General features: G+C 37.6%; 1 protein-coding gene across 2 annotated transcripts in view; it reads left to right on the top strand.

The window, feature by feature from the left end:
- The first annotated feature begins 1960 nt into the window (after nucleotides 1–1960).
- KYNU (kynureninase) overlaps nucleotides 1961–16975 on the top strand; it is a 121410-nt gene continuing 106395 nt past the window's right edge. The window contains exons 1-3 of one of the 2 annotated variants that reach the window (XM_061438798.1): nucleotides 1961–2210; nucleotides 6037–6824; nucleotides 9493–9674. In XM_061438798.1, the coding sequence (XP_061294782.1) occupies nucleotides 6742–6824; nucleotides 9493–9674 (265 nt within the window). In that variant the 5' untranslated portion in view covers nucleotides 1961–2210; nucleotides 6037–6741. The remainder of the gene's footprint in view (nucleotides 2211–6036; nucleotides 6825–9492; nucleotides 9675–16975) is intronic. The other variant, XM_061438805.1, reaches the window with a different exon arrangement.

The following is a 16975-nucleotide window of genomic DNA, read 5'->3' as shown; positions in this document are numbered from 1 at the left end:
GCATCCACCACTCCCCCACAACTTCTTTTCTCACAACCTTTTATATTTTTAGGTGTTTATGGGAATATTCCTTGGAGAAGGCAATGGTAATCTACTCCAATATTCTTACCAAGATAATTCCATGGACAGAGGAGTCTGGAGGGCTACAGTGGTCACAAAGAGTAAGACATGATGTAATGACTAAACAACAATGTGAATATTATAAAGATTTTATAATGGAAAACCATTATATCACCAGCTACAAAGAATATGCTAAATACTTTTAAAAAATGAATGAAGGGAACATTTTTTTAAAAGGACAGATTTATAAAGTATAAGATATAGGTTGATAGATTAGACCTCCAAGTGAGTTCTTTAAAAGTGGCTATGTTAAACAATAGTTTTTAAGACAATATTTTGATGGAGTGGTCTTTAACATTATCAAAAGACTTCAGAAGAAGAAGTGAAAGCAAGACACTTTATCTCTACTTTTGTATATATCTATATGTGTCTCCTGTAGTTGAAAAGGAGTATAATTTTTCTACCAAAAATGACACAGACTTCACCCTCAGACTTACTTCCTGGATATTAGAACTTGGCAAATTATCTAACATTCTTACAGTACAAGGAATAAGTGAAATAGAAAAAAAAAAAATACAAAATTTGAGATAGTCTGGATTCAAAGTTTTATTCTTCCAACTTAATAAAATTAAGACATTCCTCTTATTCTATAGTATTATTTTAATGATAAGATTCATGTGATAAAACATATTTTCTTTTCACTGTACAATTACTTGTACAAAAGTAATTTTGTATGTCTTTTATCCCCATTTCTTGGACACTGGAGGGTAATGCTTTTGTTCTGGATTTTTTTTTTTTTTTTAAGGATGTGTTACTTATTAACTTGTGTGTCTTGGTACATTGGCTCTCTACATGCATTGCTTTATATATATCTCAGTAATCTCAGTAAATACAAGTGATTTAATTATTTAGCCCCAGTCTCTATCTTTGGTCTTAATTCTGAAACATTTTGCTTGTGGTTTTTCATACCTAAAAGGATATATAATAAAAGACCCAAGCTTGGGAATAAACATAAAGAGATAATGAAGGTAGAACGATAGATAGCCCACAAGCTTAAATAATTTCCATTTACAATTTCCTACTTTAGTTTCCACATGATCTTCTAACACTGACTTTTTCTTACTTGATTGTTTTGTTAACCATCTAGATTGATGATTTAGGACTTTTTAAAATCCACCTATTAGGCAATAACAGAGAAGGCAATGGCACGCCACTCCAGTACTCTTGCCTAGACAATCCCATGGATGGAGGAGCCTGGTGGGCTGCAGTCCACGGGGTTGCTAAGAGTTGGACATGACGGATCGACTGCACTTTCACTTTTCACTTTCATGCATTGGAGAAGGAAATGGCAACCCACTCCAGTGTTCTTGCCTGGAGAATCCCAGGGATGGGGGAGCCTGGTGGGCTGCCGTCTATGGGGTCGCACAGAGTCGGACACGACTGAAGTGACAGCAGCAGTAGCAGCAGGTTATAAAGTATATCCTAGAATTTAGGGCCAATATTAAACTTTCAACTTAAATGTTAATTCATTAAGTGTCAAACTCTGTTTCTAGAAACAGAGTTCTGTTTTCTAGACTAGAAATTCACAATGCTTTTGACAGTGAGGTATTATCTCAAAATCCAAGTCTTCTGGATTACCTCCAGAGTTAGGAAATAACTTTTCTCCAGTTCTTGGTGTATTTCATAGCCCAAAGCAAGGAGGAATGTGAATTTGGGGATTTAGTTCCTGGACAAACTAATTGGTTCAGCTCACACACAAAAGAGGATAATCCATTTACTCTACAAGATTATTATAGGATAGGGTTCACATTCCCAAAGATCTTAGTGAACAAGAAAGTGTTTACCTAAGTCTACAGGGCAGAGCTTCACAGGGGACAGTGCCCGAAGCAGAGCCCCTAGTGTTTGAAATACAGAGCAGGAGCAGCATGTTGTTTAGATATCTGTCAGTGACTGGCGATTTACCGTCAGAATACACAAGAGTGGGAAGAACTAAAATTAGCTCACAAATTCCCCATAGGGTGGAGTCTGAGCAAAAGTGCTTTGACTTTCTCACTCAGAAGTCTAGTCTATATTTGTAAGCTACTTTTGAGAGGTTTCATTTTGCTGAAAAGAGACACTGGGAGCTGTGGACCCCACTGGAATCCTAATAGGTAAGTTCTGAGACATTGATATACTCTACACAAATATACATTCAATGAGTTTTCTAAAGGATATTCCTTCTGCTAGAATTTTTGTCATAATGCTTTAGTAGTTTCTTCTGCTAGATTCTTCTCTTTCTTTTTTTTTCCTCCAAATTATTTTCATAAAAATAGTGCAACACACAGGGTCTCTACCACTAAAGACCCTTTAACCCTGTGGGTTAAATGAACAGATTAAAAAAAATATATATATATATATAGTATAAAACATCTACTATAAGATAGTTATAGTTGAATAAGTTAATCTTACTGTGGTGTGGGTACTCGCTCAGTCGTGTCCAACTTTTTTGCGACTCTATGGACTGTAGCCTGCCAGGCTCTAGGCAAGAATACTGGAGTGGATTGCCATTTCTTGAGTTTAAATGGTAAAATTAGATGAAAATTCATATCCTGAAGTTAGCTTTTTAGATCCTGTGTTTTCTGGGGACTCTATTTGTCTTATGTTGATATTAGTTATATTCAATTTTATTTAGAGAAGTGAAAATGTCTATTTCTTGAATAAGGTTTCTTCCACTTTCACTTTGTGAAATGTTTGCCTAAGAATGGAAAGTTGAAACATTTTTTTCCATATAGTTAAAAGAGTTTACTTATTTCTTTCCTGTTTTTATTTTGAGAAGGGTGAGGTATTTTTTAGATAGTAATATTGGACCAAACACCTTGAATTTATTAATTTGAAACTCAGCATGTAATTCATATAAGCTTAGATATAAAGTGTGCAGCTGTGTCAGTGACGTTTCTTCATTCCTCAAACAGCGATACATTTAAAGAACATTGTTCCGTGCACATGTATTAAATAATACTCTTTCTCAAGCTACACACTTTCTTTATAATATGCTTTGCCAGGTTCTAAACTTTGAACTCATGTGAATAATTTGCTCATTTCAGCCATGAAATCTGAAACTGTGTAAAGATTAACCACTGGTGAGGTGAAAGTCCCTCAGTCATGTCTGACTCTTTGTGACCCCATGGACTATACAGTTCATGGGATTCTCCAAGCCAGTATACTGGAGTGGGTAGCCTTTCCGTCTCCAGGGGAACTTCCCAACCCAGGGATCGACTGTCACTTATTTAAGTATTTAATTTGCTTACTAGGTAATTTATTTAACTATCTAACCTGAGAACCTGTGGGTAACTAGGAGATCTTGAATTCCACGATTCCACAAAAATGTGTTTATAACTATAGAAGTTTCTTCTTTAAAATTTTAGCTGTATAAATAAAATTGGAAACACAATTTACAAAATTTCCATTGAGGGTAAATGGCAATTTCCACCATAAGGTATTAATATGAAAAAAAAATATTATGAGACTTTTATCCATCTGTGTACATAACCACTTTTTAAATAAAATTACCTCTAAATATATGAAATATAAAATTTAGAAGTTTTAAATTTGGCTTGAATTGCTTTATTTCAATATCAGAGCATGTCAATTTACCTGTAAATGGTAAACTAAACAAGGTATAACATTCTGGTTTGTGAAGTACTAACTGACTTAGTGGCAAGGTGAGTGCAGAATGTAGCAGGAATCATTTATGATGAGTTAATAAATTGCTTTCTTAGAGTGAGGGTACTGTGAGTTTATTTACTCCTGTTGGGGGCTGTTGGCAGGGTGGCATCCTGGGTGCTCTTCTGGAAAGAGTATTTCACCATCAAGTATCTTACTACCCAGGCAGGTGAGGTTTTGATACTCAAGTTGTGACAAGTTCAGAAGAAGGCGTGGACTTCAACCTTGCCCTCACTAGGACTGAAAGGATTGATTAAAAAGAGTAGATGGATTTATAGCCTGTGGGGCTTTGCAGAGTGAATACAGGGGTTTAAAAACAGAAAGAAAGGGAATGAGCCAAAGAAACACTGCAAAAAGAATTAAAAAATTAGATGGAAGAAATGAAAGGTTCAAGCCTTGTGTCAGGAATTCTTCTCTGCATACTCCACCCACATGCCCTGTCAATGACAAGTTCAGCTTGACTCAGTTCCTCAGGCAAAGTGCAGTCCCAGATTGTGAGCTCTGTTATCTTTCTCCTTCATTTTTGTTTCTACTCTATTGATTCCAGAGTTTGGTCTCAAAATAGAGGAAAAACAACTCTAATCCCTCAAAACTGGTACAGGGATGAAATAAGAAACAAATATAAAGAGGCCCATGAGTTAATATTAATATCTTTTTTGTTAAACAAAGAAAGTTAAATTTTACAGGGGATATCACAAAAGAAAATGAATATATGTTTGTTTCAGTTCAGTTCAGTTCAGTCGCTCAGTTGTGTCCGACTCTTTGCGACCCCATGAACTACAGCACGCCAGGCCTCCCTGTCCATTACCAACTCCCAGAGTTCACCCAAACTCATAACCCATTAGAGTTTAGAGTCAGCCCTGATGAATTCACAAAGTGCTGACTCTCCAAAGGAAATCACGCAGAGTCCCACTGAAAAAATTCTTTTTAAAATCACTTCCCCTGTGGCTGAAATGAGAAGGGTATTCCTAAAGTAACGGTCATTAATCCTGTCAAATAATTCACCTATTTTGTGCATCTTATTCAATTGCCAGTTTAAGGGATTACTCTATTTTAAAGGCACTGATCAGGAATGGGATGGCTGCAAGGATAAATTACATGAGATTCAGTCCCCCGACTAAATATAGTTCAGTACAATAGACCAGCAATTCAATCAAGCTATCGTAAGTAGCAAGCTTATAGTAAAGACACACTCGGTAGACAGAAAAACAGCTCATGGGATTCTTGGAACAGCCAAGAAGGCAACCTCCCAGGCCTTGTAAATAGTATGTTGCACAGAAAGATCAATGACTTCCCAGTTGGCTTGTCTTGTCATCTTTCTAGGAGCCATAGCTATTTTATCTCTTGCCATCCATGTAACTAAGTGATTCTTACTTGCCTTTGAAGTCACTTCATGTTTTAACAATCAGTGGTTCAGTTTGACTCTGAAAAAATGAGTCACTCATGACAATACTCCTTGCAAACCCTACCATTTTATTGCTTCTCTCTCTTAAATTTGTGCTTGTTTCTAACTGAATGAATAGCTATATCTCACAGGTCAGATTCCTGAAAAAATTGGATTATATGCTCAGCTAAACACCATCAGGATTGTTGGGCTAGAGCTTTTATGAGCAAGTCACTCACAGACCATTGATAAAATAGTGCATTGTCTTTAGTGCACCAAGTATCCAGCAAAAGTCTGATCTACTATGACTAGGCAATTGACAATGTCAAGCAGTAGTGCTATTTAATGGGCAGGTTCCTTCATCAGAAAAGTATAGCTAGAAATGCAGATAAAATCAAGTTGTAGGCATGGCATGAATGTTTGTCCCATATATACATATGTATCTAAATAACTACAGGAACTAGCAGAATGTATTATTTATTATAAGAGGTACGCTCACAAGTGTTACAGGTATTCAGAGGGGGAAAAAACTACTTTTAGCTCAGATAACATGATGGAACTCATGAAGAACAATGACATCTGAGCTAGGGCTAGAAGAGTGACCAGGATTTGAATATATAAAAGGAAAAGTAGAATATTTTAGGCAAAAGGAATAAATAAAAATCATAGAGATAGAAAATTTCGTGAAGATGACAACTAATTTAATATGGTGTCCATCTATCCACCCTGCCATCATGTGCTCAGTCATGTCTGACTCTTTGCAATGTTATGGACCGTAACTCTCCAGGCTCCTCTGTCCATGGGACTTTTCCAGGCAAGAATACTGAGTGCATTGGGATCTTCCCAATCCATGGATTGAACCCATAACTTCTGCATCTTCTGCATTGCAGGTGGATTCTTTACACCTTGAACCATCGAGGAAGCCCTAAAGTGTGTGTATGCATGTGCTCAGTTGTGTCCAATTCCTTGAAACCCCATGGACTTTAACCAAGCAGGATCCTCTGTTTTTGGAAGTTTCCAGGCTAGAATACTGGAATGGGTTGCTGTGCGCTCCTGTAGGTGATCTTCCTGACCCAGGGATCAAACCTGTGTCTCTTGCTTGCTTCTCCTGCATTAGCAGGCAGATTTTTTACCACTGTGCCACCTGGGAATCCCCAATTTAGTATGGTCAGGTATTAAAAGAACAAAAAACATTAATAACAAAATCAATTAACATTCTTATAAAAGCATAGATCAGAGCAGTTGAAAACTACTACGAGCACCAAAGCTAAAAAAACATACACATTTAAAGCTCAGTATTCTTACCTTTCGGAGAAGGCAATGGCACCCCACTCCAGTACTCTTGCCTGGAAAATTCCATGGATGGAAGAGCCTGGTGGGCTGCAGTCCATGGGGCTGCTAAGAGTCGGACACGACTGAGCGACTTCATTTTCACACATTGGAGAAGGAAATGGCAAACCACTCCAGTGTTGTTGCCTAGAGAATCCCAGGAACGGGGGAGCCTGGTGGGCTGCCATCTATGGGGTCGCACAGAGCCGGACACAACTGAAGCAACTTAGCAGCAGCTGCAGCATTCTTACCTTTGAATATAAAGGATGGCTCATCAGGGGAGACCACTGGCAACTGAGAAAGGAAGAGTTCAAATAAATAAGGAGGATTTAAGTACAGAGTACAGGAGGTATGTCTACTTAGCTGGCATTATAAAACATTGAGATATGCAACTCTTAATTGCCTAACACTGTGTGTTGGTTGAGGTGGCAGGAGAGTGAGTGAGGAATAGGAGAAAGATGATTGAACTGCAATCTGTTAGTTTCCATTGGTCCATAAGAGTTCTAAACTTTATGTACTGTCTATGAATTGAGAAGTATCAAACTTATATCTCATGATTCAATTTTCTCATGAGCTACAGACTCAAACATCCAATGCTTGACATTTCTACCTGGGATTCTTAATAATCATCTTAAACTTAACGTGTCCTAAACATAACTCTGATTTTCCTCCTGAATTTGTTTCTTTCCTAGGTATTTCTTACTTCATCACTTTGAATATATTCACTCAGATCCCAAAGCTAAAGGTCACTCCCTTTCTTGTCCTCACCAGAGATACTTTCTTTACTTTTCTCTCCAAAATATACCATAAATCCACACACTTCTTTTCCCCTCACCACATTTAATTTACTATCATTTTCCCCCTGAACTACTAAAATAATCTCTTTTTTACTCTTATAACTCATCAAAAGCAGAAAAATGATTTTTATTTAAAGTTATATAACTCTGCTATTCAAGACACTCCAGTGGTTTCCCACTAAACATAGAAAAACAGCCAAATTCCTTCCTGGCCTTCAGAGTCGTTATGATAAACGATCACCTCCCCCTCTCTTACATTTTAGTCTTCCCTTCTCTCTGCTTTCCTGAGTTGAACAACCCAAACCTGTCTACACTTCAGGACCTTTGCACGTTTCATCATCTTCCTCCAGGTCTAGATCTTCTTCACATGTCTGACTTTCTAACGGGATTCAGAAATTCTCCTATGTCCTTACCTAGGAGAAATGCACTTGACGCACCCCCTAAGGTAGCAATTCCATGCTCCAGTGACTCTATTCCATTCTCTGCTATCTCTACTCATAACTTTTGAAACTATCTAAAGTTGTATTAATTTACTTATTTTTCCCTTCTTGCACTAAAAAGTCACTCAACAAAAGTCACTTTTATATACTTTGTTAGATGCTGCTGTTCTATAGTACTTGGGGCTATAGTACAGGTGTTCAATAAATATCTGTTGAAAGAGTGAAAAAATGAAATACTGTATACATGGGGTCAACAATAGTATAAGTATTAAATAAAACTAGCTTGAGAAAATTTCTTGACACCCACCAGTCTCTAACCTCAGAGAGTGTTCTAGCAGGTTCCTAGATATGTGTGTTAAATTAGATGCCAACCCCTCAGGCCAGAGTTTAAGTATAAGCAGATGAGCCTCCTTGACTAGGTCTAAGCACAATTGGCCGCCTTTGAGCCAGGCCCTGGGACAGATAAGTTTGAGCACCCAAGCCCATTAAGAGCTATTACTCAGGCTCCTACTCTTTTGTGCCTTGGGACTTCAGCCCTATTGGTTTTCACAGTTTTATGTTCTGGGGGCTTCTCTCTTAAATACACGTCTTAAAATTTGAAGTATCTGATGTGGGAGCAAAACCCTTTGTGCCTCCAGGCACAAAGATCCAGGCTTTGATTTCCTTCAGAAGGTAGATCACTACACAGGCAGGAGGGGGTGTTAAGGCCAGACTGTATCCTAGCCTCTTCTACTCACTTCAGTGTGGTTTTCTCTTTGTTTTTCCAATGTGTATTTGATGCTCAGCCAGCCTTTACATTTTTTTGTTCAGAGGACATTGCTGCATATGTGGCTCCAGACTCTGTGTCTGTGGGGGTGGGTGAGTTCAGTATATACCTGCATTGCTATCTTGAACTGGAAGCCTGTACAATTCTTGCTCAATTCAAAAAAAAAAAAAATGAAATTTTGGGAAATATAATTATTTTTGAAAAAAGAAATAGAAATCTCCATTGCTATTTATCCATTTCAGAAATTTAAGTTTTCTTTCCAAAAATATAGGAAGTGTTAGATAATGATTAAATGAAGCAGGATGTGGTTTCAAGTAACACCAGAGGTCCCTGCTTTGTTCAAGGATGGACTATATGATTGTGAAAGAGGAGAAATGTTTCATTATCAGCAGTTCGTAGATCTCATTGGTCTTCATATGGGAAAAAAATCACTAACATTATTTAAAGTATTTAAATATTTTTCATTGATATTGTTTTTATTCACAGTAAATAATTTGCTAGGGTTCTATTGTGTATATGTCTCTATTTGTAAAACTATGATCCAAAAATTACTGGGGATGGGAGAGTTGAGGAGAGCTAGAGAAAAGGAAGATGAGCTCAGTGGAGCACTGCTCTTCTACACTTTTCACAAAAGCCTCTTTATTCTCACCTCCTAGTAAGTAAGACATCTAAAGAAAAGATGCCAACATTATATATGTTTGAAAATCATTAATTGGGACCATTTCTTGGAAAATAACAAAGAAACGAGCTAACATCTATTGAAAGCTGACCTTGTCTTGAGCATCATTACCTAATTCAGCTTTTTCAAATCCCTAAGTTACTATTATTTTCCTTACATAAGAAAAATTCAGGCATGGGTTTGAATTCCAATTGTTAATTATATCATTTGTGAGGTTGGGAAGACTAGAAACTTTGTTAAAATAAAAGGTGTTTTACCTAAAAGGCTAATTTTCTACTGAAGAAAAATGACAGTGGCTTGATTATTTTTAGTTTTTTTTTCAAATGTATTTTTAGAGGAGAACTTGTAATGGAGCCTTCACCTCTTGAGTTACCAACTGATACATTGCAGCGCATCGCATCTGAACTTAGATGTCACCCAACAGATGAGAGAGTTGCTCTCCGCCTCGATGAAGAAGACAAGCTGAGGCACTTCAGGGAGTGTTTTTATATTCCCAAAATGCAGGATCTGCCTCCAAGTAAGAACACTGGAAAGGGTTTTACTTTCCTTAATCAATTTGTTATTATATTTTCTACTGAATGTGTTTATCACAAATCTTTGAAAATCATTGTTCTGTTACATAATAGAGCCATTGCAATCATGTCTGCAAACAGCAGGTTCCTGGCGGCATTAAATCAACCTGTCAGCCTAATTTAGTCACAGATCCTATATGTTTCCTCTCCTCTGCTGAAAAGAAAAATACTTTCAGTGTTCTTATATTGTCATCTAGTTCTCTGAACAATAGAATGCCTGATTGAAAATTATAGCGGATGCATTTACTTGTTCTCTTACTCACTTAGAGCTCAAAACAATTCCTTTTCAATACAGTATTAGTATATCTTTTATTTTCTGGTACCTAGTTCATGACAGCACATTAGTCTAAGAGGGGATATTATTCTGGAACTTGGATATATTAGGAGGGATATTACATGGATATCTAACTCTGTGTGCTGTGGCATGTATAAGACTTACTTAATAAATAAAATGCCTAAGAAATGCATATTGCTTTTTAAAAACTTAATACTGAATCTGTTCTTGTTTTGGAAGATGTTCTGTTTAAAAAAAGAAACTGACTCTTATTTTGGAGGGTGTTCTGTTTAAAAAAAATAGGTAACAGGTTAAAAAAAATGAAGCAATAGTTTGTATTTGGCTTTGCTTCATTTTATGTCAATGAAAAAGGCTACCAGTTTGAATGGAATTGATCTACCAAAATGGATTTCACATACTTTCTAATTCAGTCTAATTTCCTTTTTTCTTCAAATTAATTGTGGCAGGTACAATTCTGGATACTTGTAATCCAAGAGCATTACCGAATATGATTTTAAAATGAGATCAGGTCACATAACTTTCCTATTTGGCTTATATTTCATTATGCAACATGGGATGGCACCTTGTAGAATTATGGAAGGATACAATAAGAGGAGGGCTTCCCTGGCTCAGTGGTAAAGAATCTGCCTGCCCTGCAGGAGACACCAGAGATGAGGCTCAATCCCTGGGTTGGGAAAATCCTCTGGAGAAAGAAATGGCACCCCACTCCAGTACTCTTGCCTGAGAAACTCCATGGACAGAGGAGTCCTGGAGGGCTATAGTCCATGGGGTTGCAAGAGTTGGACAAGACTGAGTGCACACACACACACACACACACACAATAAGAGGAGGATTTATATCCATTTTAAAGTTGCTTACAATTAACTGAGGAAGACATTGATGAGACCAGATAAAATGGGGTTGTAAGTGAAGTGATCTGAGATCATAAGAAAAAAAAATCTTCTATGTCTTTCTGGAATCTAGAATGTAAGTGCATTTTGCTTTGAAACTTAAGGATAAAAAGGAATATTAATGTGTGAAAATGATGAAATTAAGTCTAGGAATATTCTATCATGATGGGAAGTTAAGGACATGGTAGCATACAGAACATAGTGTGGAAGTCCTTGAAAAGTCCAAGGACCCACTTAAGACACATTATGACCCTGTTGTCCCAATGCACTCTCCAGCCTCTGGGCTACCTGGGGCTTTAATGAGCCCCTAGACAAGGGATGTTTCCCTGGTAGCTCAGAGGGTAAAGCGTCTGCCTGCAATGCAGGAGACCTGGGTTCGATCCCTGAGTCGGGAAGATCCCTTGGAGAAGGAAATGGCAATCCACTCCAGTATTCTTGCCTGGAGAATCCCATGAACGGAGGAACCTGGTAGGTTACAGTCCCACAGGGTCCCAAAGAGTCAGACATGACTGAGAGACTTCACTTTCACTTTCTTTCACTTAGATGAGGGATGACAGCAGAACCCTGGAGTGCCAGAGTTTATGATTGCCCTCCACACACAACAGAACTATAAATTGAGAATCAAGGCTCTAGAACTTTATGTTACTTATTGCAAGTTCTAATTTTCTCGTGATTAAAAAAATATTTTGTTCCTTTTCATGAATGATAAGAAAAACAGACACAACAAAGTAAGCAAGCAGCAAAGCCTTTCCAGTGAGGGTAGATAATGGTATCAGAGACAAGGAAGAATAAGAAAAGAAAATGGCTAGTGGTACATGGTAGCTGCAGCCTGGGCCGAGATTTCTTGGAAAATAATGCTAAATAATGGCTACATCTAGACACAATGGCTATTTCCTCAACATTGAAGATGATACATTAGGAGTTTTGACTTCTTTGTCATCATTCTTTTCTTAAGATGTCTTTCTTCAAAGTAAAACCACTAATGATTTGGGTTTTTAAGGACAAAAGTCTATTGAAATGAATGCATAGACAGAAAGTGAATTCAAATGCTATTTTGAATTCATCATTTTTTTCTGTTACTGAACTTAAGCCTTATTAACTAACATAACTCTCATCCTCATGTTGAATCACTTACTTTCAACACACATTTATTAGTTACCTTTACACAATCCCCCTCATGCCTTGAAACATGCTCACAGTGTTTATCCTGAGAGGCTCTGTGGTCTGATTTTAATACAGATCAACATAGGGCTCTTTTACTAAGCTTTGAGATAATTTAATCAGAACCCAGATAAATATAGCAATGCACATGTAACCACTTCATTACACTTAAAAGCTGACTCAAGTATCCTGATTATGGGTATCACATTTTTATAAATAGAAAATAACTTAAAAACTACAAACGGTTAAATTTTTGTTGATTTTTAATAATTTTAATTTTTAATTTTCTATATATATACAGAAAGGGAAAGAAGATGAATTGATTCAGTAAAAATTCAATCAATCTAAACAATTGATTTCTTAAAAAGTATAGTTTTGAATGATACAAAGTTTTACTTCATTAACTCCAAGAGTTTTTTTAAATTAGTTATTGTCAAAGTGTGATTTTCTGACCAGCATGTGAAGATCACCAGGGAACTAACCAGAACTTGCCAGTTCTTGGTTACCACCCCAGAATTACTAAATTAGACTCAGGGGAATCCAGTCATCTGTAACTAGCTCACTTTGGGTTGTGTCACAGAGAGTTAGACTAATTAACTTCTGCTCTCGTTATTCTCACTCTAGGAGTTCCTTACTGTCTGAAGTTTCATCCTTTCAACAAATATTTATTAAGTACTAAATCTGTTTGAGACACTATTCTCAAAACAGTTTATCAGTGGACTAAAGAGCAACATTATCACATTCCTGAATGTTTTATTCTAGTATGAGGAGATCTAATAAACAAAATTACAAACAATGTTAGGTGTACTCTGTCAGATAGTGCTCTAAGAGTTTAAGGGCTGGGAGGGTGGGAAGAGTTTCGTTTTACTCAGGGGACTCAGGGAAGGAAACACTGCTGAGATGATATTTGAACAGTGGTTAAGAATTAAGTGAGGAAGTGAAACTCAAGAATATGGAGATGAAGATAAGCCTGATGGCTCCTTCAATTTGGCACTGCCAACCATCTTCAGTAAGTTAAATTTAAGCTATCTAAATAAGATCTACTCTTATTCTGACTTTGTCATATTTAGCACTGGTTACATAAAACTGACATAGAAAACTGTCATGCTTGAGTTTGTATCCAGGGCTTTCACATAACATAATGCAGGCTCTTCAGTTCAGCTATTGGTAGTCTCAGAACAGTGAAGAGTAGGAGGTAACAGTAAACAAAATGAGGGAAAGTATGCTTTTCAACATAAACTGGAATGCTTTATTTAAGGACAGTTAACACTGTGTTCAACAAAGGCTTTATCCAGTTAGGACTATGTGATTTTAATAAAGACTTCCCTGTAGCTCAAACAGTAAAGAATTTGCCTGTAATGCAGGAGACCAGGGTTCGATCCCTGGGTTGGGAAGATCCTCTGGAGAAGGGAATGGCAATCCACTCCAGTATTCTTGCCTGGAGAATTCCATGACAAAGAAGCCTGGTGGATTACAGTTCGTGGGGTTGCAAAGAGTCGGACATGACTGAGCAACTAACACACACACACATGTGATTTTAATAATGACTTAAATATCTAATATCCATAAGAAAAACAATGGAGTATCTCTTAATTAAAAGCTAAATTTTGTAGACAGGTTGAACTTCTAGAGGCAGTTGTATTCTGCATTTTAGGGAGGAACAGTTAAGACTTATTTGTATCCTTCTCTTTTCTTTTGTATTAGGCTATCTGCTCCCTAGAAATAGAGACTGATTTCTCTATGTTTGAGTGAGTGTCATCTGGGCAGACTCCAGTGGGAAGGCAGCCAACTAGATCTTATCCTTCAGAGGGAAGAACATTTTGCAAGCTATATTTCAAATAACAGGAGCAGATAGGGTCAAAGAAGAAAAGTGTGTGTGTGTGCTCTCCCTTGAAGAAACCTCCCAGAAGTAGGCTTATTACATACCTACCTACCTGCCATGACCCCATCAGTATGCAGGGAAGACTGACTGTAAAATATGATTTTTATGTTTGTGTTACCAAATCAGGTTCATCTGCAACATGACAAACACTGAGATGCCGAGATTTGTAGCAATAAAAGGGTTATTCATGAGAGAGTGAAGCAAGGAGACAGGAGAGCAAATCTCAAATCCTCTTCCCTGAAGGCGAAGGGTTGTAGATACTATGAGATAAAGAAGCAGGGTAGTCTGAGGCTTGGGGGAGGGGTGAAGAAATGTAATTGTAGATAAGAAAAAGTGAGGTAATGATCCTGCAGAGGCACAACTGAGCTACATTCTTCTTCATGGGACACATGTTCAGAAAATGGTGAGCTTAGCATGACCTGAGCTGAGAAGGCGATGGCACCCCACTCCAGTACTCTTGCCTGGAAAATCCCATGGATGGAGGAGCCTTGTAGGCTGCAGTTCATGGAGTCGCTAAGAGTCGGGCACGACTGAGCGACTTCACTTTCACTTTTCACTTTCACACATTGGAGAAGGAAATGGCAACCCACTCCAGTGTTCTTGCCTGGAGAATCCCAGGGATGGGGGAGCCTGGTGGGCTGCCGTCTATGGGGTCGCACAGAGTCGGACACGACTGAAGTGACTTAGCAGTAGCAGCATGACCTGAGAGTGGACATTTTGGCCCTCTAACATCAAAAGTTCACCTATTAGATGCTGTCACATGCCCAGTGATCCCAACCAGTTTTAACTGGTTTGAGCTCAAACTGGCCTGAGTTGACTCCAAGTTCCTGAATGAAAACTTGGGAAAACATTGTTTCAGCTACATGCTGCTTAGAAGATATGCAAGTGTGTCTAAAAAATCAATGAAAGCCAGCTTATTTGGTAAAGGCAGATTATAGCTTATTATTCATTAAGCAAGTTATCATTTAATGGATCTAACTGATGACTACTCTGTTTCACTTGGAAGCCACAAGTTATTATTTTGCTCTGTTTTTAATAAGAGGATTATGTCCAGGCCTTCTGAAATGTGACTATATGATAGACTGGCACATACATTATTAATAAATTGAAATACATAAAGCTCATCAGTACAGTTCAGTCGCTCAGTCGTGTCCGACTCTTTGAGACCCCATGGACTGCAGCAGGCCATGCCTCTCTGTCCATCACCAACTCCCAGAGTTTACTAAAACTCATGTGCATTGTCAGAGATGCCATCCAACCATCTCATCCTGTGTTGTCCCCTTTTCTTCCCACCTTCAATCTTTCCCAGCATCGGGGTCTTTTCAAATGAGTCGGTTCTTTGCATCAGGTAGCCAAAGGATTGGAGTTTCAGCTTCAGCATCAGTCCTTCCCAATGAATATTCAGGACTGATTTCCTTTAGGATGGACTGGTTGGATCCCCTTGTAGTCCAGGGAGTCTCAAGAGTCTTCTCCAACACCACAGTTCAAAAGCATATATTCTTCAGTGCTCAGCTCTCTTTATATAAAGATCATAAGGAGATATATATATATATATATATATATATATATATATATACACGCACACACACATATATATGGAGAAGGCAATGGCACCCCACTCCAGTACTCTTGCCTGGAAAATCCCATGGATGGAGGAGCCTGGTAGGCTGCAGTCCATGGGGTTGCTAAGAGTCGGATACGACTGAGCGACTTCACTTTCACTTTTCACTTTCATGCATTGGAGAAGGAAATGGCAACCCACTCCAGTGTTCTTACCTGGAGAATCCCAGGGACAGGGGAGCCTGGTGGGCTGCCATCTATGGGGTCGCACAGAGTTGGACACGACTGAAGCGACTTAGCAGCAGCATACATATATATATATAATTCTTAAAAATTAATCTTTCATGAATAGATTATAATAACTGGTATAAAGAGTATTACACCCACATATTAATGATTTTAAAATGACTATCTCTTCCAAAGACATAATATCCAATACTGGTATCTGCCAACATATTTACAATTAGGATGCTGTTTGGCCAACTCTAGTAATATTAGTTGGCTGTTCTAAACACACTGAGTGTTCTTTTTGTGGACAGCATTATAGTAGAAAATTTATGTATGTTGAAGACATAAAATTCTATTCAAAGACTCTAAAATAGTTACAACTAAAAATTTAAAATAGCTTCATTAGAATGCCAATAATTAATATATTTAGGGGGCATATTTCCTTTCAGGTAGCTGAACCTAGTGAAATATAGTAGAATTAAATCACTTCAAAAGCACCTGACCTGGGAGGGCTACTTGTTGGCTTATTTTAACTACAGCAGTAACGGTCTTGAAATATACTGGAAAAGGTGGCAGGCAGTGATAGTGAATAGGATCAAAAGACATCAGCTGAAGTGTGCATTCACTACTTGAGGCAACTAAATATAGGAAGTCTCCAGTAAGAGGCACTGCTACAGAAAAAAAGTACAAAAAAAGTAACCCATAAAGGAAAGATCTACTAATACAAAGGCACTAAAGCTAGATTAAGTTTTTCTTGTCTTTATTTCCTCATTTCATTTATGAAATTAAAAGTAGCAGCAGTGAGGAACAAGAACAAACTACTGTCAACATATTCCTCTGTTTCAAACTATACTTTTCTGAATTAGATCAACCCTGAGCTGGTAATGCATAAAGCTTTGAATTGGAAGTGATGTTGAAATTTTGATTTATATTTAAGAAGGAAAAATGAAATTGGTTCTTGGATTAGGTTTGAGACATATGAATGAACTTAAAGGATATGCAATTAAAGTCCGGAGTGATAAACATTTTTGATGCACTGAAATTACTAAGAAGCAAATGAATATCCAGAATCATGAACTCTATATCAATCATATAACAACCTTTGTCAACAGATGAGACTTCCAGACAAATGAGGTGAGGCCTTTTTGTAGAAAGCTGAAACTCTTGAGTTCTTAGACTATTTAAAGTCAAGTGAACCTTCAAGGAGGATGCTATGGGTTGAATTGTATC

The sequence above is a fragment of the Bos javanicus genome, chromosome 2, assembly GCF_032452875.1.
Source record: "Bos javanicus breed banteng chromosome 2, ARS-OSU_banteng_1.0, whole genome shotgun sequence".
Lineage (NCBI taxonomy): Eukaryota > Metazoa > Chordata > Mammalia > Artiodactyla > Bovidae > Bos > Bos javanicus.
Note: the sequence above shows the minus strand (reverse complement) of the source record. Positions and strands in the feature narration are given on the sequence as shown.